We start from the raw sequence: 22,326 nt of genomic DNA on the forward strand, positions 1-22,326 counted from the left end.
AAAACCCATCTTTGTATCCCATATATATATATGAGGAGAGGATTACTTCGAAATCTTTATATGAACTTTGGAGATTTTGTGTGCACTTTGTGGAAAGCAAAACAAAAGAACCTCAGTTAAGTTATTATATAATTTACATATATTATTATATAATATATTTGCATGTAAATATATTTTATATAATATATATATTTTATTTAGGCACTCTTCTCATTAGTGTCTCACTCAGAGACTCTCATCCAGAGCTCACATAATTCACATATAGAGTGAAAAGATATTATATAACCAGATTTCATCACCAGAATCTATGAAGGGGACGGAGTGGGATGGTTGGGGAAAACAGAAATGAACTAGTGTTTGTCTTTCTGTTTTTCCCCTTATGTTGGCTTTACACAAGTATTCAACTTTAATTTGTGCAAATTCCTGTGAAATAGTAGATTTTAGCCCCTTTAAAATTCAGAAGTTAGGAAGTACCAATTTTAATGGCCAGTTCAGGCCTGTGATTTTAAAACCCATGCCTTTTCCTCTGCCAAGTGTGCTGCTCTGAAGGGCCTGGAATGTCAGCCCTGGGAGTGTGTGCACGCGCCTCCTGACAGAAGAGAGTGTGTGTACAGCATTTTCAGCCTTTTGTTTTTCTCTACCAGAAACACAAACCTTCACTCAGAGCGTCTTATCTGAGGTACTGTGGATAACAAATATGGATGTAGATTGCCCTTTTCTGAGAGACACTAAGGAAACAATGGCAAGAAGCTTAGGAGGAGGTCAGCTCGTCATTAGAATCTCTGAAGAATAAAAGTAAAAGTCTCAAACATACTTAGGTGCTCTTACATGATTGTTGGATTCTCTTCTGAACCACACTTTTAAAATGGTGTAGTGAGCACCCTCTAGTGGATACCAATACTAATAAAACAAAAGGGGTTTTCTTTTTTTAATGTTCAAAATATTTATTTATTTTGAGAAAGAACACATGTGCACGTGTGTGGAGGGCAGGGGCAGAGAGAGGGGAAGAGAGAATCCCAAGCAGGCTCTGCACTGTCAGCCTGAGATGGGGATCATCTTACCAATGGTGAGATCATGGCCTGAGCTGAAGTCGAGGGCCCGGTGCTTAACTGACCGAGCCACCCAGGCAGCCCATGAAAGGGATTTTCATTTTTTTAACCATAAAATTTTAACTGGTTTTGTAATCAGCAGGGTTATCCCAATTGTGCTTAGCAATACCTAGATAATGATTTTTCATCCTCATCCTTAGATAGGGAAGGTAGAATGGAGAATAGAATGGTAAGAAAAAAATCACAGAAAAGTTGAATGAAAATATCATCAAATAATGTCCAAATAAAATAATATGTAATTTTCAAGGGATATTTGGGCACAGGAAAGTTAGAGTAATCAACTTCTAGATACTCGGTTTTCATGTATGCTTTTGCAGAAAATTACTCTGTTTACCCTCAGAGAGTACTTACTCTCCTCTCCAAGCCTGTCTTTCTGTTGCTGTCTTTGTCCTGCTTTGTAAAAAAAAAAAAAAAAAAAGGACATACTTTAACCATCCTGACTCTTGCCCCTTGCATTTCTCCAGTGTGTCAACACCTCCACATGCCAGAGACTATTGGAATGTCATTGTTAAGAGTTTAGAAAGTAAATGACTAATGACTAACGACTAACAAATCTTTGACAGGTCAGGTGGTTTCCAAGGTTTGCTTTAACAAAACTCCAATTGAGTTGTCAATTAACAGATCATTGAAAGTATTTTTGAAGATAGGTCATTAAATAATTTGGGGAAATAACTCAGAAAAAAATTGTAGTCAAAAAGAGAGACATTGCTATAGAAAACATATTAAATTCCCACCCACTTATTTAAGTGAAGGTTTTTATCAACCTTTGTAAAAACAAAATCGGAATAAAATTGGTTTGAACCCTGACTCAGTATAGCACTAGAAAATATTCCTCTCTGGATATATGGAGGTAGGTGAAGCTCATTTCATTGATGTCCATTCCTATCACTTCCTTTTTTTTTTAGTTTGTTTATTTTGAGAGGGGGAGGGAGAAAGAGAGAGAGAGAGAGAGAGAGAGATCATGCACATGCACAAGCGGAGTAGTGGCAGAGAGAGAGAGAGGAAGAGAGAATTTCAAGTAGGCCACATGCTGTCTGTCCCAGAGCCTTTTGTGGGGCAAGAACTCACAAACCGTGAGGTATGATTTGAGCCAACATGAAGACTTGGATGTTTAACCAAATGAACCACCCAGGCATCCTTCACTTTTTCTGTTTATGTTTAATAATTATCAAATCACTAATAGGTTATTTTCATCAGTTTTGTAATGATAACCTTAACAAGTTTCCATTTTAACACTTAGAGATTTAGGCCACAAGGAAAACAAATTTAGTATATATACGTGTGTGTGTGTGTGTGTGTGTGTGTGTGTGTGTGTGTGTAGCAGAGAGTACAATACAGCAATAAAAGATTTCAAGCACAAAAATGTGTTAGGATAAAGTTATATGGGGAAGTAGAATGTAAATAGAAAAAGGAACTGTAAAATTTTCACCTGTTTAAGAAGAGTCAGTTCATGAGTTTTTAAGTGGACAAATGGGTTTCAAAATCACTCCGGTACTTAGGTTCCATTGGATACATTTTAAAAAGTGGTATAATTTAAATTTTAAAATGTCAATTTTTATAGTATGCTGGGAATTACATTCTTAAACATATGGGGAAGATTTTGATGTCAACTTAAAATGTGCCAGAGGGTACATAGTGTTTTTCAAAATGGTATCAGTTGGAGCTACTAGCAAAACATTTGCAGGTCCCTGATCTAGTGGATCCCAGTTCATCTGGCTGCCGATGTACTTGAAATTCTGTCATTGAAGGCCAGTAGGTGGAACGGCTTCAGACTCCTCATCAGTCTTGAGGGTGGAGAATGTCTTCTTGAGTCCTCTAATGTCCACTCCCTCCACTGTTTGCTGGACTTCTTGCCCATCCAGTCGGAGCTCTGGACTTGAGTAGCCATTGGCATGCGAGCCTCAGAGGCATCATTCCAGGAGCGCAGGCACTGGAGAGTGCGTGTGGGTGAGGGTGCACACATGTGCACGTGCCCGTGCTGGAGGGAGGGCACATCATTGGGAATTGGGTGCAGGGGGAGGTGAGATCCACATTAATAGGAAGTTTTGCTTTCTCAGGGCTAGGAAGCACCAGCCCGAGCCGCCCCTTCTTCAAGTGGTCCCGTGTCAGGTCCGCAGGGCAGTGCGCATCAGGGTGTGCATCCCCAGTGTTAAAAGTGTTGGGAGGCTAGGGCACTGACACTAGGGGAGGGTTGGGTGCAAATTCTTTGCCTCTAAAGCTACAGTACCAGGATCTCACACTGTTAGACTTTTTTTCTTTTTTTAAATGTTTGTTTATTTTTAAGAGACAGAGCATGAGACGGGGAGGGGCAGAGAGAGGGAGAGAGAGAGAGAGAGAGAGAGACACACACACACACACACACACACACACACACACACACACAAAATCCAAAACAGGCTCCAGGCTCTGAGCTGTCGACACAGAGGCTGATGTGGGGCTTGAACCCACGAATTGTGAGATCATGACCTGAGCCGAAGTTGGACGCTTAACTACCTGAGCCACCCAGGTGCCCCCTCACACTATTAGACTTTAAAGTCAGCCATATTGTTGAATCAGGAACGTCTGCGTGATAGTGATGTAACTTTGGGTAAGTTGCCGAATTTCTGAAAGTTTTAGTTACCTAACTTCTAAAATGAGGGTCATAGCTCCTCTTCACAGTAGTGATAATTAAATGGGGTAAGCAAGCAAATGCATATTATAAGTATATGATCAGTAATGTTTATTATTAGTATCAGGGTGAGGTGGGGCAGGTGAGTTGGGCTGTGGGTAGAAAGGCTTCCCTGGGGAGATTAATCCTAACCATCCCCTCAGTAGAGAGTAGGGGAGTCAGCCAGGCTCCAGGGCAGGTCATTCTAGGCAGAGGGAACAGTTTATCCTGAGACTGGTAAAGGCTAAAGAAAACTTGTTCCAGGAAATTCAGGTAGGTCAGTAGGGCTGGGTCTATGTTAGGAGGAATCAGAAAATTTATTTGTTCTAAGTTCTTATTTTATATAGTTGTTAAAGAATGAGGACAATTTCTGAAGATTTCTTTCCTCATTTTGCCATAAGTGTGTATTTTTAAATCCAATGAGGCTCTCTCCCCTAGAGTCCTTCAATAACTTCCCATCACATGTAGGGTGAAATTTTAAAATTTTATATTGTACCTGACTCATATATAATCTTCCATAAACCACGCTAGACTACTTTGTTTTTTAATAGAGAGAGAGCCTGAGGAGAAGGAGCAGAGAGGACAGAGGAGCCTAAGCTGGCTCTGTGCGGACAGCAGTGAGCCTGATGCAGGGTTTGAAATCGCAAACTGTGAGATCTTGAGCTGAAGTGGGCCACTCATCCCGCTGATCTACCCAAGCGCCCCTAGACTATTAATTCCCAAATGGACTGTTCTTCATATTTCTGTGCCTGAGCTTGTGCTATTGCCTTTGCCCTTGAACTTCCTTTCTCATTTTGTCCTGTGGCTAATTCCTCCTCATCCTTCAAGATTTAACATAACTGTATAATATGTAAAAATAACTAGTGTTATTTTTACATAACTAGTTTACTAACTATCCTTTTGTATCCATTGAGGTTAAAGGAAATATAAAGATCAATAACCTTAATACTAAAGGATTTGAAAGAAAATGTGACTAAATGGAGAAACATAGTCTGGCTTGGAGACTAACTTGAGTGTTAATTCTTCCCAAATTTAGTGCATTTAATATAATCCTAGTTAAGGTTTCTATCTATCCTCACAGATAATTTATGTTATTAACTGACAAACTGATTTTGAAGTTCATCCAAAAGAATAAACATTTTAAAATCACTTTGGAAATTCATAAGGAAAAAAAGAGATTTGCTCTGTCAGATGTTAACCAATTGAAAGTAACCTACCTTTGTTAGCTAAGGGGGTGGACACATGATGTCAGTCAAGCCCCTCCAGTCTGTATTCATTATGTTTCTGACCATTATTTCTCTGTTGCTATGTGGTTCAAAATCGTGAGTAGATTTTCATCCAGTTTAGAGGGTTAAGATTAGGATGTACTGAAGTAAAAGTTACAGCAACGATATTCACAGATTTCCCTTTTGAATCCGTTTTAATGCAGTGATTCCCAAAGTATGGCCCTGTGGATTAGCAGCAGCATTATCCCTGGAGAGCTTGCTAGAAATGCAAATTCTCAGGCCCCAGCTCCGACCTACTGAATCAGAAAGTCCTGGGGAGGGCTCAGGAGTCTCTATGGCCACTATTTGCATGCTAAAGTTTGCAAAGCACGTTCTTAAAAAAAGGCTGTCTAGAATTCCTAAAACTGATACGCTGGGCCCTACGATGAACACCATCATCGGAAGAGGCAGTGAAGGAGAAAGCAGGTTCACATATTAGCCCCCGATTGAAATTCACCTGGCGCCGGTCCAGTCGCAGGTGTTACATTTCAATCCAGCCATTTCTCACATAGGCAACTCCAGCGTGAGTAGCAGCTGGAATTTATTTAATTGACCATGGTTAATGAGGCTCCCAAATAACTCAGCTAGAAAGGTCAGCTTGTAAATAAATTAAATATTCCTGCTGTATCATCTGTCAGTTGAGCTTGTGACTGTTAAGAGATCTAGCTGTTGGACTGAATAAGAAATTAGGAAGGTGAATCTGCTTGTGGAAGTGTGTGTGTGTGTGTGTGTGTGTGTGTGTGTGTGTGAGTGTGTGAGTGGGGTGGCACTATCAATCCGTAGTGATTTTTAGATCATCTTTGGTTTTGTATCATCTGAGCCACTGAGTGCCTCATTAATTCTGTTACAATAGAGTTGACTGTAGTTAGTTTTCCATACTTTTCTTTCATGAGAGGAGCACTCCTTTAAACACTCTTTAATGATAGTACTTTTCCTTCCAATACTAAGTCTCAGGTTTTAAATTTGGTCTTTATGAAAAACACTTCCTTGTGCGAAGAGTGATAGACTGACATCTATTTGATGTGTTCAGAGGTATGTAAAAACAGGCCATGTGGTTTGGGCAAGATGTTCTCCAGGAGGGGACTAGGCTGAGGCAGTTGAGGTATTCCTCTCTGATGCAGAATTTCAGGGGCTCCCAAAACTCAGTAATCAAAATAAATGATACCTTAATGGGCACAACTGATACAAACGAAAGCAAGTCTATGATGAATAAAATGCCAAGGTTTTAAATAAAGGCAGGATCATAACAGCAGTAGGTTGAGCCATATCATAGCCAGAGGCAAAAGGGCGAAGTCAACAGTAATAATCCTGACTCTGAGAAAAATCACAGGTAAGTATAGACCACGACCCCATTCACTAGATCAGTAATACAAAATTATATTGGCATGTATAATATTAATATTAATTTGTTTTTCTTTTTCTGTTTCTAGGGATATACTAATAACTCCATCATGTTGGCAATATGCTATCCTTCTTAACCGATTCAATTATTCTTTTGAACTGGAAAAAGATTTAAATTTAAAGGGCTATCACACACTCTTTCGAGGATCTTTGCCCTACTATCCTAAATCATTGAAGTGTTACCTTAGCAGAACTCCAGAAAGAATGCCTTCAGAAAGACACCAAATTGGAAATCTAAAAAAATACTATCTCCTGAATGCTGCTTCTCTTCTCCCAGTATTGGCTCTGGAGTTAAGAGATGGGGAGAAGGTTCTGGATCTGTGTGCTGCTCCTGGGGGCAAGTCGATCGCTCTGCTGCAGTGTGCTTATCCAGGTAGTGTGCTCTTCGTCCAGTAGTTGACAGCTCCGATATAGCCATGTATTACCAGATACTGAACGTATATGGAGACAAGTGTAAGATTTAGTTTGCAGACTTTGGAAGCCTGAAAATCAGGACAGTCTGTAGAGGAATGGAAGTTTTAGCTGAGGAAATCAACGTAATAGCATTTTTTTCCCAGCTAAATACTCGCAGATAATTTTGAACACAAGTGCAGCATTTTATAAACACAGATCTGTCAGATAATATGAATCCTGATAAGCCAATGACAAATAGTTTTTATTTTATTGTTACTTTTATACTTGAGAGTCTTGTATTGATATCTTGTCATACTTTTAAGCAACAAAAATATACACATTTACAATCATTTTTCGTATCATTGTTTATAAGGTCATAAGACAGTTCTGTCCAATAGAAATATAGTGCGAAGTGCATATAAAATTTTACATTTTTAAGTACTCATTAAAAAAAGGTAGAAAGAAACAGTTGAGATTACCTTTAGTAATACCTTGTAGCCCAGTACATCCAAAATATTATTTCAACACGCAATCAAATTAAAAGTTATTAATGAAGTATTTTGCATTCTAATTTTCTTACAAAGTCTTCACAGTGGGTATTTTAAAGCACATTTCAATTTGAACTACCTACTATACTTTTTAAGGGACTTATAGCTACATGTGATAAATGGGGATGGTATTAGACCATGCATTTTAACAGATTTTAAAAGTTCTTTGGGACTAACTGATTACTATTATTAGTACAAAAATTATGAAATGTATGTAAATGTACATTTTTATAAATATTAAAAGTAATAAGTGAACATTTATCATAAATTATTTCTTTTTTTAATGTTTTATTTATTTTTTGAGAGTATGAGAGAGAGAGAGAGAGAGAGAGAGAGAGACAGTGTGAGCAGGGGAGGGTCACAGAGAGAGGGAAACAGAATCGGAAGACAGGGTCCAGGCTCTGAGCTAGCTGTCAGCAAGAGCCCGATGCGGGGCTCGAACCCACAAACTGTGAGATCATGACCTCAGCTGAAGCCAGACGCTCAACCGACTGAGCCACCCCAGCACCCCCTAAATTATTTCTTAATTAGATGATGAGACTGTTTCAAAAAAATTATTTTGGATTTTCCTGGATAAATATTACTTACAGTTTGAGAAGACAGGATTCAGCATCAGTTTTGTTTGGTGTTGATGTGTTTGTTTTTATAAACCTAAATGCCTTTGTTCATAGATGTAAGATGATGGAAATGGTGGGAAATGTGTTAGAGTAATTTAACCAAACTCTTTAAACTCTTGAGTTACGACCCCAGATCACATAGATATTTTTCATAAAGCATTATTTTAATGATCTGCTAGGCGAGCACTTTGGGTCCGCTTTTGATTTTGTTGAAGGTAAAGGATTACAACCATCTCAGTTATAAAAGGCTACATTGCCTCATTGTTTAACTCATTTACTTTCTCAGCCTAGGTACCCATGTGTTTAGCTGCCTATGTTTGGTGCTTTGAAAGTTTCTACACCCTGACACAGTTTGTGGTAATAAGATTCTGGATGGGTGGGAAGCATGGTCCTCAGTTAGAAGATTGGTGAAGGGTTGTTGTGAAAGGAGATGCGTGGGTCTCAGAGGTGTTCTCCTGTAGGAAACTGATGATCTGAAATTGATTCTTTTTCTTTTTTTAAAGTTTATTATTATGAGAGAAAGAGAGAGGGTGCACACGAGCTGGAGTGGGGTGGGGTGAGGGCTTGGGGGCAGGAATGGGAGAGACAATCCCAAGCAGGCCTCACACATTGTCAGCACAGAGCCTGAAGCGGGGTTCAGTCTCACAGTGTGAGATCATGACCTGCACTGAAATCAAGAGTCAGATGCAAACTGCTGAACAGACTGAGCCACCCCCAGGCACCCCTGAAAATCGATTCTTTTAGAACTATGGAAGCTTCATTATCCCATAGAAAGTTGTTATATATCCCTAGGGCATACATATTCCAGTTTGAAGACTAATTTATGTCTTCCTTTGAGAGCATTCCCTGTTGAAATAGCTTTCAGAAACTTAATATGAGAACTGTGAATCCAGTTGTACTAGTCATTGGTATGAGTATGTGTTTAGGAGAAAACATGCTGTGCTTTCGAATTGTGTTAACCCTCCATTATTGAAACTTGCTCTATTTTTTAATGTAAAAAAATCACATGAGGCACCTGGGTGGCTCAGTCAGTTGAGCATCCGACTTCAGTTCAGGTCATGATCTCACTGCTTGTGGGTTTGAGCCCTGCATCGGGTTCTGTGCTGACAGCTCAGAGCCTGGAGCCTGCTTCAGAAATTGTGTCTCCCTCTCTCTCTGCCCCTCCCCTGCTCATGCTCTGTCTCTTTGTTTCTCAATAATAAATAAATGTTTTAAAAAATTCAAAGAAATCACAACAAAAGAGATCATTTTGTAAGGTTATTTTATTATTTTTATTTTTTATTTTTTATATTGTTATAAATGTTTTATTTATTTTTGATACAGAGAGAGACAGAGCATGAGAGGGGGAGGAGCAGAGAGAGAAGGAGACACAGAACCAGAAGCAGGCTCCAGGCTCTGAGCTAGCTGTCAGCACAGAGCCTGACACAGGGCTTGAACCCATGAACGTTAGATCTGACCTGAGCCGAAGTCGGAGGCTTAACCGACTGAGCTACCCAGACGCCCCTATTATTTTTAAAATAAATATAATATTTATGACCTGAAAGTTTATGGAATCATGTTATAAGGAATATTTTTACTTTTACTCTTTTTGTGTTCTTTTGACAATATTCTTATTTTGGCTGTTATAAATTTTGAATATAGAATTTTAAGTATTGTAAAAAAAAATAGAAGAGAAATGTCAAATTTGGGTTCCATTTTAATCCTAAATTATCCTTATTAGTAGGCTATAAATATTTTACATACTTATGATAGGGAAGGTGACTTGATTAGGAATCTGAATGGAAACTGATATATTCTAGGAGTTTGAAATGGAGAAGCATCTTCCTTTTCTTACATCAAGGGCAATGAACTACAGGCAGTGTTCCAAGGAAAGTAGCTTTTCATCTAAGTAGGCCTAATGATAATGGTTTAGTAAGAAGTGCAGATGTCTTCATGCTGATGCTCAAAGCTCAAATTAGGTTAGCTCCAGTGCTTGAAATTGGAGTGCAGAAGCAATACTAAAATAAGCTTTTAAAAGCAAAACCTAAAATGATGGCTGCAACTAAATGTGCATTTATACAATGAATTTCTTTAGATCAGCACTGGCCTTTATTCTGGGCCAAGAGGCTCACAGCTTTGAATGATAAAAAAGCTCATATTTTAGGATGATTAAAGAAATTAGTGTACTTCTCTTTTGGTCCAGCTGCTCCCACCTGTTAGCACAGTGGTGGATTGTCCCATTGTTTTGTTGTTGTTGTTTTTATTTTCTGTCAACACAGCCTTTGTTATGTCCTGGCCTTGGTAGAAAAAGAGCAAACAATTCTGATTCTAAATAGGAAGGCGTTAACATACTAAGAGTGTCCAGCTTGGTGGAGAGGCTTCATCAACTTTCTGGCTGAGGGCTCTATCCTTCCATCAAATTATCTTTACTGTCAGTAGTACCTTTTTGCCATCTAAGTTAGCCTTTGGGGGTAGAGAAGATGAGAAAGGCTCCTATCTTTACTGAATTGCTTTTATTCTGCTTCCTGCTTTCTTTTAGGCCTCCAGGCTTTTTGCACACCCTACAGATACCACTTTCCTCTACTTCCTCCCCTGCTTGCTTTTTCATCAGATTTTCATTCAGGAATCAACTTTCTTAGAAAGCCTTCCAGAACTCCCTGCCTTAGGTGCACTTTTTATTTTGTTAGTAGTTAAAGCATTTTGGAATACTTATTATGTGCTAAGGACTGTATTAATTGTACTGCATAAATCAAAGTTTTTGTATACATATATTTATGAAATCCTATTGCTCTGATGAACACAGTGTGACTATCTCTGATATACATGATCTTATTTAGCCTTACTAACATTAGTTGTGCACTATTATCCCCATTTTATTTTAATTTTAACTTAAAATATTTTTTTAATGTTTAGTTTTGAGAGAGAGAGAGAGAGAGAGAGAGAGAGAGATGGAACACAAGTCGGGGAGGGGCAGAGAGAGAGGGAGACACAGAATCTGAAGCAGGCTCTAGGCTCTGAGCTGTCAGCACGTCTGATATGGGGTTCAAACCCATGAACCTTGAGATCATGACCTGAGAGGAAGTTGGACATTATCTGACTGAGCCCCCCAGGTGCCCCATACTATCCCCATTTTAAAGATGAAACCAAGACTAAGAGAAGTTTACCTGAGTTGTCCTAGGAGAGTGGCAGGTTTTCAGGAATGTGCACCTGGCTCTGTTTTCAGGCCTCCTGATGTCACTCAACTGCTGACCTTGTCCAGCGCCCTCCATTCGACAGCTTCTTGAGGCTAGTGGAGGTTCTCACCTTTGTGTCTGTAGCTTATAGGCACCATACCCATTCCGCAACAAGTACTTCATAAACCAGAGTCTTGACACAGTTGTATTTCAAGTGTATTTTAGTCTGTTGTCAACCTCGTTTTAACAAATTTGTTGCTACCATTTTGTTCTTTTGTGAATTCGTAACAAATCTTTCAGATATCTCAGAGAACCTTATCATTAGCTTTCATAGCACTTATAGTATATGGTCAATATTATTATTCCAATATTTGCATTGAGAGGAACATATAATTCCTCAGATAATCATAATTAAGGCTTATGGCAGCAAGGAATAGTTAACAGAACTGAAAATAGGCAGAATGTTTTTTTTTTTTTTTCAAGTTAGTTGCACCAGAATAAATTAATTAAATGAAACTGTCAGCTTCCGGGGTGCCTGGGTGGCTCAGTCGGTTAAGCGTCTGACTTCGACTCATGTCATGATCTCACGGTTCGTGGGTTCGAGCCCCACATCAGGCTCTGTGCTGACAGCTAGCTCAGAGCCTGGAGCCTGCTTCAGATTCTGTGTCTCCCTCTGTCTCTGACCCTCCCCTGCTCATGCTGTCTCTCTCTTTCTCTCTAAAATAAATAAAAACAGTAAAAAAAATTTTTTTTTGAAACTTTCAGCTTCAGTTTCTTTCCATTGATGAAGGCTACCATGTATAGATGTAAAGCCTAATGCCTTTTTCAAGTATTTGTTAAATTCACCTCCTTTTCTGCTTAGATGAAAAAATACCAAGATTTGGTTTATTTTTGACAATTTAAGCTTTAAGTTAGTTGTTTCAATGTAGGAAGTCATGGTTATACATATGTGTGTGTACATGGGTGTGTGTGTGTGTGTGTATGAAACTTGGTTTTTGGTGTCTTATATTACCTATTTAAAAAAAGTTTAGCTAATCTAAGATGTTTAAAATAAAACTTACATCTAGGCCAAACAATAATACAACATAAAGCTATATTTGAAAAAAGAGTTGTTTGAAAACGGCTGAATTAAGAACCTCGACAAAAGCTGTAATTTAATGAAAAACTGACCTGCTTGTCAGTTTTAGCAATTTATTCTTTATTATAATGCCATGTTTCAAATCAAGTCAGCTACATTTAATGAGCACATACTACATGTGAAAGGCATTGGATGGTAGGTGTGCAGATGTGAAGGATAATATTGAAATAACTCTGACTTTGGTTCTTGGCAGAATGACAAACTAGGTCTCCCAACCAAGCCTCCTGCTGAAAACAATTAAGAAATGTAAGATATAGTATTATTAAAGAAGAACAGATTCTTTTAAAATGCATCCATGATTCTAAATACTCAGTGACCAGAATCTAAGAGATAATGGGAACCTAGGAGATCAATTAAGCATTGAAGCTGGCTTTTCATTTGAAAGCATTTGCTTCACCTGAAAAATCTGCATGTTGCTTTTCGTTGCTTCATGAAAACATGAGAATAGAAGACCGAGCTTCCCCAAGAGAGCATCTTCTAGGAGGTTAACTTACATAAAGCCGAGGTTCCAAAGTGGTATACCCTCCATGTTAGGTAAACTAGGAGGAAACTGTCCTCACCAGGGGACTGAAGGGAGAACCTCTCTCTCCTACTTTGGGAATGGGGAAATCGTGTAAGCACAGCGAAGCCAGTGCACACCATTTCAGTGCAGCTGCAGAACACGGAAAATCAAAAGACCTTAATAGCAGCCAAGTGGACAGTTTATCTTCAAAAGACAACAGACTGAGGATTACCCTTTAAGAGTAATAATGGAAGCTAGCATTCAGAGGAGTGATGTTTCCAGTGCGCTAAGAAAAGATGACTATAAATCCAGAAGTATGTTCAACAGAATATCCCTGAAGAATAAAAGTGAAATGGACATGTTTTTTAGGCAAAGAGAGAGAGTATAAGTTTGTTACCAGTGATCCTGAAGGATGTGGTTCAGGAAGAAGGAAAGCCATTGTAGATAGATGATAAAAGATATAAGGAAAAAATGAAGAACAAAGACTATGGGAACTATATGAGGAGAATCTATCATTGACTGTAATGTTTTGTGCAGTTAAAAAATGTAAGCCCAAATAAAACCCAAATACACAGTAACAATGGCATCAAGTTTGAGAAGAATTAAAAGATTCTTATATCTTTTAGGAAAAGTGGTAACGGTTGACTTAATGTAGGTTTTTTTTTTGCATATGCATGTTAAATTCTTTAGGTTTATTAGTAGAATAATAGAAATGGAACATAAAACATTTAAACCAGAGAAAGGGAGAAGTGGAATGAAAAATAATTAGAGCCGTGTTTTTCTCCTTTGAGTCTCTTAGTATCTGATGGGACAGGTGTGACTTTGGGGAGTCCATATCTGTGCTCCACCACAAATATGTTTGGCTTCACCTCTACTCTTCATTGCTCACGTCAGAGCTGGAGACAGCTGAGTTGTTTCCAGACTGGAGAAACCCTGGAAGAGTTTCATGCTGTTCCTACAGGTATCTGCGGCTAATGTTACTACCGCCCGCAAACTGGGGAGCCTCCGGATGGCTGCCAGCGGACCAGCAGAAATCACCTCCCCTGAGTGGCTGCTGCATCGGCCTTGGGACTCGGGACTCTCGGGCTTCCTTTGCGCTTGTCTGCAGGGGTACCACGACCTGAAGTGTGTGGGAGTTAGCAACTCCTGAGATGAATTTGAACCAATGAGGGGCAGGAGGCAGGAAGATGCCAGCAGATTAATTGCTCGTCCTCCCTATTCCATTAACCCCACAGTTTTTCCAAGGCTCAGTAATTTCACACTATGGACATATCCTGAGAGACTGGCCAGTGAGGTAGCCACCTTGGTTACAAATGCTTTTACACTTGTGCTTTCCCTTTGCATGATTTACTTCCTTTTTTCTCTCACTCTAACTTCCTTGGGATTGCATCCCTTCCACAGCAAACTTTTGTCTTAGGTTGTTTTCTATTGATTTCAAGCTTTTAGACAAGAGTTTTTAAGACTTGTCCATAAGTTGCATTAGCAAATCCTTTGAAAGCCACCCGAAATAAACATATAAACCGAATTTTTCAAAAATTTAAATCCAGCTTAGTTAACATACAGTGTAGTAGAATTTAGTGATTCATCACTTTCATATAACACCTACTACTCATCCCAACAAATGTTCTCCTTGATGCCCCTCCCCACTTTGGCCCTTCCCCCTACCCAGCACTCCTCCATCAACTGTCATTTTGTTCTCTGTATTTAAGAGTCTCTTATGGTCAGCTGCCTTCTGGTTTTGTTTATTGTTTCCTTTGCTGTGCAGAAGGTTTTTATCTTAATAAGGTCCCAATAGTTCATTTTTGCTTTTGTTTCCCTTGCCTCTGGAGACATGTCTACCAAGAAGATGCTGTGGCTGAGGTCAAAGACGTTGTTGCCTATTTTCTCCTCTAGGGTTTGATACCTTCCTGTCTTATGTTTGGGTCTTTCATCCATTTTGAGTTTATTTTTGCGTATGGTGTAAGAAAGCGGTCCAGGTTCATTCCACTGCACGTTGCTGTCCAGTTTTCTCAACATCTCTCTTCTTGCTGAAGAGACTGCATTTTTTCCATCGGATATTCTTTCCTGCTCTGTCAAAGATTAGTTAGCCATATGTTTGTGGATCCATTTTTGGGTTCTCTATTCTGTTCCATTGATCTATGTGTCCTTGTGCCAGTACTATACTGTCTTGATTACAGGTTTGTAATACAGCTTAAAGTCTGGAATCATGATACCTCCAGGTTTGGTTTTCTTTTTCAACATTATTGGCTATTCAGGGTCTTTTCTGGTTCCATACAAATTTTAGGATTGTTTGTTCTAGCTCTGTGAAGAATGCTGGTATTATTTTGATAGGAATTACATTGAATATGTAGATTGCTTTGGGTACTGTTGTCATTTTAACAATATTTATTCTTCCAATCCATGAGCACGGAATGTTCTTTTTCATTTTTTGTTTGTGTCTTTTAAATTTCTTTCATAAGCTGTCTATAGTTTCACTGTACAGATTTTCCACCTCTTTGGTTAGGTTTATTCCTAGGTATTTCATGGTTTTTGGTGCAGTTGTAAATGGTATCAATTCCTTAATTTCTCTTTCTGCTGTTTCATTATTGGTGTATAGGAATGCAACCAGTTTCTGTATGTTGATTTTATATCCTGCAACTTTGTTCAATTCATGTATCAGTTCTAGCATTTTTGGTGGAGTCTTTTGGGTTTTCCATATAAAGTATCATGTCATCTGCAAAGAATGAAAATTTGACTTCCTCCTTGTGATTTGGATGCCTTTTATTTTTTTGTGTTGTCTGATTGCTGAAGCTAGAATTTCTAACACTATGTCTAATAACAGTGGTGAGAGTAGATATCCTTGTTGTATTCCTGACCTTAGGAGGAACGCGCTCAGTTTTTTCCCATTGAGTATATTAGTAGTGGGTCTTTCATATATGGCCTTTATGATCTTGAGGTATGATCCTTCTGTCCATACTTTCAGGTTTTTTATCAAGAAAGGATGCTGTATTTTGTCAAATGTTTTTTCAAAATCTACTGAGAGGACCATGTGGTTCTTATCCTTTCTTTTATTAATGTGATGTATCATATTGATTGATTCATGGATATTGAACCAGCCCTGAATCCCAGGAATAAATCCTACTGATCATAGTGAATAATTCTTTTGTGTTGTTGGATCCAGTTTGTTAGTATCTTTTTGAGAATTTTTACATCCATGTTTATCAGGGAAATTGGCCTGTAATTCTCCTTTTTGGTGGAGCTTTTGGTTTTGGAATCAAGGTAAAGCTGGCTTCATAGAATGAGTTTGGAAGTTTTCCTTCCATTTCTGTTTTATTGGAACAGCTTCAAAAGAATAGATATTAACTCTTTAAATGAGTGGTAGAATTCCTATGGGAAGCCACCTGGCCTGAACTCCTGTTTTGGGGGGATTTTTTGATTACTGATTCAATTTCTTTCCTGGATATGGGTCTGTTCAAATTTTCTATTTATGTTTGTTTCAGTTTGAATAGTTTATGTGTTTCTAGGAATTCTTCTATTTCCTCCAGATTGCCCAATGTATTGGCATATAATTGCTCATAATAGTCTCTTATTACTGTTGTGTTTCTGCAGTATTGGTTGTGATTATTTCTCTTTCATTCGAAACACGTAAACTGAATGAAAAAAAGTATACTACCCATGCAAATGCAACCTTAAGGTGATTTTCTTTTTTTCTTATTTTTCTTTTTTTAATGTTTAAGACCGAGAGAGACAGAGCAGTACAAGGGGAGGGACAGAAAGAGAGGGAGACACAGAATCCAAAGCAGGCTCTAGGCTCTGAGCTGTCCACACAGAGCCTGACATGGTGCTCGAACTTGCAAACTCTGATATCGTGACCTGAGCCAAAGTCGGATGCCTAACTGACTGAGCCACCCAGGTACCCCTTTGAGGTCATTTTCTACTCCTTTCTGCCCCTAACAAAATTGATGTCATCTCGTGAGTACTTTCCATATAGAAATTGTGGTGCACTGATAGTAGGGAAGGTAAGCAAAACACACAAACTTCTCTCGTGACAAAATATGGCAAGTACTATAAGAAAAGTTTGAAGTATGTATGAGAAGTGGACAAGTCAGTCAGATTTGGTGGAGCACAGAGGGTGTGGATAAAATAGCAGGAGGTTAAAAAATTGTCTTGAGGGCTTATTATCACAGACCTTGAAATAAAACACTAGTTTGGACTGTAATAGATGATAGTTACTGGCACTCTATGTGCAATCTAGTAATTAATATAAGCACTGAGGCTTGGCCGATCTTTCAGAACTTTGCTTTCTTGTGGCAACTCCTATAGACATGTAAAATTTTGTTAAATAAAAACATGTATGCTTTACTTCTACTAATCTGTTTTATGTCAGTCTCAGCAAAATTTTATCTCCTCTACACTGGCTACCTTAAAAACTACTCAGTTTAAATGAGATACTTTAGTAACATTTTTGGTCTTATTTAAGGCAGTCTATTCCGCCACCAGATTTTCAGGTCTGACTCAGCTCAACATGCATGCAGGCCATGTCTGGCATCATGCTACAGGAACCACGGCTTGCCAAGAGGGCAGGGGGAGACAGTCATTGCTCTTTCATGAAGACCTTGGGCAATGCTCACAGTTGGTAATTTAGGTACATGAGGATAAGATTCGCACAGGGCAGGTGCAGGAGCTGTCCTGGCTTAAAAGCTTCATGTCCCACAGGAGACCAGATCTCCTCTAACAGCTCTTTGGGCACAGCTTCCAGGATCCCCATGAGGGATGTGGTCAAGTACAGGAATCAGTGTACTCAGGAAGCCCACTCAGGGCATCCCCATGAGATCGCCAGGGCTTATTTATTCTTTCTCCAATGGCACATGGATTTTACCCTTCAGGGTCTTTTTTATCATGAGCAAGGTTGCCTGGAAACATAGTGACAATCTGTCTGGTTACCAGGGAAACAAAGCTGTAGCACTAAATGAAGGTGAAATTCTAATGTAGAGGGGGAAATATTTTTGTAAACCCTTTGCTCAAATCTATATCGGTATAAATATATATACATCTACAAATCTATCTATGTCTATCTATCTATATATATCTATACGTATGTTGTTGTTTTTTTGATTGCCTCTCCAGGAGTAACAAGTAACTATCATACGTGGGGGAGAAGACAGGGAAAATTTTTAACAAAGTCTGTTTGTGCAGGTTTTCCTGGGCCCTGACTTCCATCTTTTGATGGTCAGAATCCTTCTGGGGTAGGGAGAGTATCTATCATATGAGAGTTCATCTTATGCTTTCAGGAAGAAAAAGGAAGGCAGAAATGCCCTTTGTGCATCTGCTGTTATTCAGGTGCCTTTAACTCAAAATAATCAGCAGGCCAAAATGGCAATTTTGGAGAGGTATGTTTTGAATCCCTTCATGAGGTACAGTCTCTATTTGACACAAAAGGAAAGCAAGACTCTTAAAGAGAGCTAAGTAGGGGCGCCTGGGTGGCTCGGTTAAGTGTCCGACTTCGGCTCAGGTCATGATCTCACGGTTTGTGGGTTTGAGCCCCGCGTCGGGCTCTGTGCTGACAGCTCAGAGCCTGGAGTCTGCTTCCGATTCTGTGTCTCTCTCTCTCTACCCCTCTCCTGCTTGTGCTCTGCCTCTCCCTATCTCAAAAATAAATAAATGTAAAAAAAAATTAGAAAGAAAAGAGAGAGCTAAGTAACTTCTCCAGAGTCATACAGTTCATAATTTGAGCCCCTGTTTTTCCCATAGAGCCAGTAGCACTTTACATGCATTTTTCCATATACCATATATTTTTTTGTACTTAGTATGTCCTTCCCTGGAAGGAGAAAGGAAAATGAGAAGGGGTAGGGGGGAAGGGAAGAGAAGGGAAGGAAAAAAGGAAGGAAGGAAATAAAGGAAAAGAGGAGCACGGGTGGCTCAGCTCAGGTCATGATCTCGTGGTCCATGGGTTCGGGCCCCATGTCAGGCTCTGTGCTGACAGCCTGGAGCCTGCTTCAGATTCCGTGTCTTGCTCTATCTGCTTCTCCCCCACTGATCCCTCTCTCTCTCTCTCAAAAGTAAACCTTAAAAAAAAAAAAGAAAGGAAGATGGATCATATACTGATTTACTCTTTAGAGCTTTAGGGGAGAACTGTGTTTGAGATATTGGTTGCATAGCATCTCTTTAGGAATCCATAGTAAAATTTGAATGAGTATATATGGTCAGAGCCTCTGACAGGCTGTGTAGGCATGACTGTTGTAAATCTATATGTGTGTGTGTGTATTGCTATTTTTAAAACATAAGATAATCATAGTATTTACCTCTCCGCCCTGTTTCTGCCTGATTATGGTGAATTGATTTTGTTCTGAAATTTATTTGGTCAAAAGTGGAAATTTAACAGTTCCATTGAATTCATTTTAAAACTTTTTAATCCTTTCTATTTAGGTTATCTTCACTGTAATGAACATGATAGTCTGAGATTGAGGTGGCTAAGGCAGACGTTAGAATCTTTCATCCCGCAGCCTTTGGTAAATGTAATTAAAGTATCTGAATTGGATGGCCGAGAAATGGGAGATGCCCAGCCTGAAATGTTTGACAAGGTACTGTTATTACATTGTGACAAACTGATGGACTCCCAGCGATGCCGCTGTTCTGTTGCTTTGTTGTTGTTGGTTTCCATCTGCTTCCAGACATAGCCTGATCCGATTTCTCAGTACTCTGGGAAATTTTGATAAAGTGAACAAGGAAGCAGTGTTTATTTGATGGTCAGCATGGTTCAAAGGAAGCAGTAACATTGGGATTGGGGATTATTGAATGTTTTTTATTTCCGAGTGCCTCAAAGATACTCAGGAAAAAATCAGATGTTATTTGCGTCAGTGTGCAAACTTGTGCACTGTATTGCTTTAATTTGGCAATATTTCATATCATATCATATGACTGGTGAAGAAAAAGAACATTTCAGTAACCCAAAATTGAAATATTAGTTCTTAAGAGTAAATGCTGAGAATTTAGAAATACAGTTATATCTGTTTAGAATGGGTAACTTTTTAAAAAAATTTTTATGTAATCAAGAGTATGAAATGTGAGTAGATGATAGCAGACTTTTAGTTCTCCTGTTCCCCCCACCTCCCGAAAAACAAACGCTAAAGCTGTAAAGTATTAGTGAAGAAAGGTAAAGAAGAATTTGCCCTGTTTTATTTTTGGTTTTAAAAGAAGTGTCGTTATTTATTAGCTATTTTTTTTATCACGTTTTACATAGCTTCTCTGTGTACTTTGCATCTGAGAATATGTATTCACTATATATTTTCATTATATATCCTTTTTTTCCTCTAGGTGTTAGTTGATGCTCCGTGTTCAAATGATCGCAGTTGGTTGTTCTCATCTGATTCTCAGAAGGCAGCCTGTAGGATAAGCCGAAGGAGCAATCTGCCGGTTCTGCAGAAGGAACTCTTGAGGTGAGGGCTATTAATACAGAAGTTTATTCTGGTTTCTAATGTAATTTAAATAGGCATGACAAATCATGACACAGAGAAGTCTCCAAATAGAGGTTTTCCTGTGTAGGTGTCGGTAATTATTCCTCCAAAGTCTGTATCCAGAAAATTTTTAACCTTTTTCCTTTCAGCTCTCCTGCTCTAAGGCCTCACTACTCCTACCTGTTCAATGAAATTTGGTATTGCTGTGTGTTGTCTTACAGGACGCATATAATTTTATTGTGGTTTAAAGTTGTTTGCGTATCTGGACCATCTCAAACCTGGGGTTCAGCACCCTATTCTTTCATCAGGACCTGAACAGCACCCCTGTAATAGTGGCTTGGGACCAGGATGTATTTTTTGGGTAATAGACACATTGTTCTGGATGAATCAGCCTCCTAGGAAGTTGTAGTTCATTGTTAGCACTTATCTACCCTTCAAGGATTTTCCAGAAGCATTTGGCCCCCAAGAGATACTTGGTTTTCTTCTAAAAAGAGACACTGTGGGACATGCTGTCCAGGCTTTAAAAGAGATTTGTACTTACACTACATTCTCGTGGAATTCCTGTTGTTTAATGGCGAACAAAAGTTCTCTTGAATATTTAAAATATAGTTAAATGATGCATTATCACTTATTGTCTCTTACATGTGGAATGAGAATGATTAACATTTTGTATGCACTGCTGATGTGGTTTACTTCCGCTTCTGATTGACACACAGCAGTGAGTACATGCCGTTACCCGAGTGCTAAAGTCAACTAGTGCGCAGTCTTGTTCTTCTGCGGGTTAAGTACCAGCTCATTACGGCTGTGGTGGGCAGTGCCCATTAGAGGGTTTTTGTAGCCGTCACTCATCTGGCAGTTCACCTGTTTGTATGCTTCCCGTGTCAGCCTTCCGTCTCCTAAGTCCTAAGATATTATGAGAATTTTATACTACTTTCCCCTTGTACCTCTTGGGTTATTAGCTTTGGCATGTTGATCTAGCTTCTTAGTTAATTATTCCAGCTACTCTGGCCCTTGTTATTATTATAACTTATACTTTGTAATAGACAGTAAGTTTTATGATGGCTTATTAGCATTGTGACCTCTAATTTTTTTTTAAGCTGTGATTAAGCAACCAGGCTTTCTGAGAGTATTATTGTTCTTTCTCTCATGAAAAATCCTCCCTTTACTTCTTTTTCTTCCTGTTCGTTATCAAGCTTTCTGTATTTTATATTCTGTTGCTTTTCCTCCCATTTTGTCTCCAAAGCTATGCTTGTTAAAGTTACTAAAGACCCATTAAATGGATAGATATTTTTCAATTTTAATTTTATTTGATCTCTTGATAGCATTTTTAAACATATTTTCTTATACACTATTAAATGGAAACATTTTCATTGTAAACAAACTCAAATAATAAAAATGAAGTTAAAAGCTCCCTTGGACGTGTAGCCAACCAAATACCAGCTTTCTTCACTGAGTTAACTGTTGGACTTAAGTTTGGGGTACACTGTTCCAAACTTATTCTGTAGCTAGTTTTACAATTATATGTGCATAGAGAAATACATTAAAAAATAACTGCTCTCATTGTGTATATATTGTTCTGAAACTTGCTTTTTTATACTTAATTTTTCTTCGTTTTTTTTCTGTGTAGATTTACTTTGTTGTCTTAAACTTTTGTGAAATATTAAATAGGGCCGGTCTATCTTATTCTATTTAATCTTTATTTTTGGATGTTTACATTATTCCCTTTTTTTTAAACTTTAAAAAAAATGTTCATTTTTGAGGGAGAGAGAGACAGAATGTGAGCTGGGGAAGGGCAGAGAGAGAGAGGGAGACACAGAATCTGAAGCAGGCTCCAGGCTCTGGGCTGTTAGCACAGAGCCTGATGTGGGACTCAAACATGAGCTGTCAGATCCTGACCTGGGCTGAAGCTGGATGTTTAACTGAGGCACCCAGGCACCCAGCACCCCCCTCCTTTTTTTTTTTTTTAACTTTTACAAACCATCCTTTAATTTGGACATGCATGCTAACATTTTTCTTGAAATTGATGATCAAATATTTTATTTTATTTTGTTTTACTTTTTATTTGGGGGGAACATTTTCTGATTTTAATTTTTTAAAATATTTTAATATAATGTATTGTCA

The 22,326-nt window shown here is 38.7% G+C and overlaps 1 protein-coding gene across 2 annotated transcripts in view; it reads left to right on the top strand.

The window, feature by feature from the left end:
* NSUN3 (NOP2/Sun RNA methyltransferase 3) overlaps positions 1–22,326 on the top strand; it is a 60,830-nt gene that overhangs the window by 5,119 nt on the left and 33,385 nt on the right. For both annotated transcript variants that reach the window (XM_029940665.1, XM_029940664.1), the window contains exons 3-5: positions 6,452–6,795; positions 19,178–19,332; positions 20,066–20,187. In XM_029940665.1, the coding sequence (XP_029796525.1) occupies positions 6,452–6,795; positions 19,178–19,332; positions 20,066–20,187 (621 nt within the window). The remainder of the gene's footprint in view (positions 1–6,451; positions 6,796–19,177; positions 19,333–20,065; positions 20,188–22,326) is intronic.

The sequence above is a fragment of the Suricata suricatta genome, chromosome 5, assembly GCF_006229205.1.
Source record: "Suricata suricatta isolate VVHF042 chromosome 5, meerkat_22Aug2017_6uvM2_HiC, whole genome shotgun sequence".
Taxonomy (NCBI): Eukaryota; Metazoa; Chordata; class Mammalia; order Carnivora; family Herpestidae; genus Suricata; species Suricata suricatta.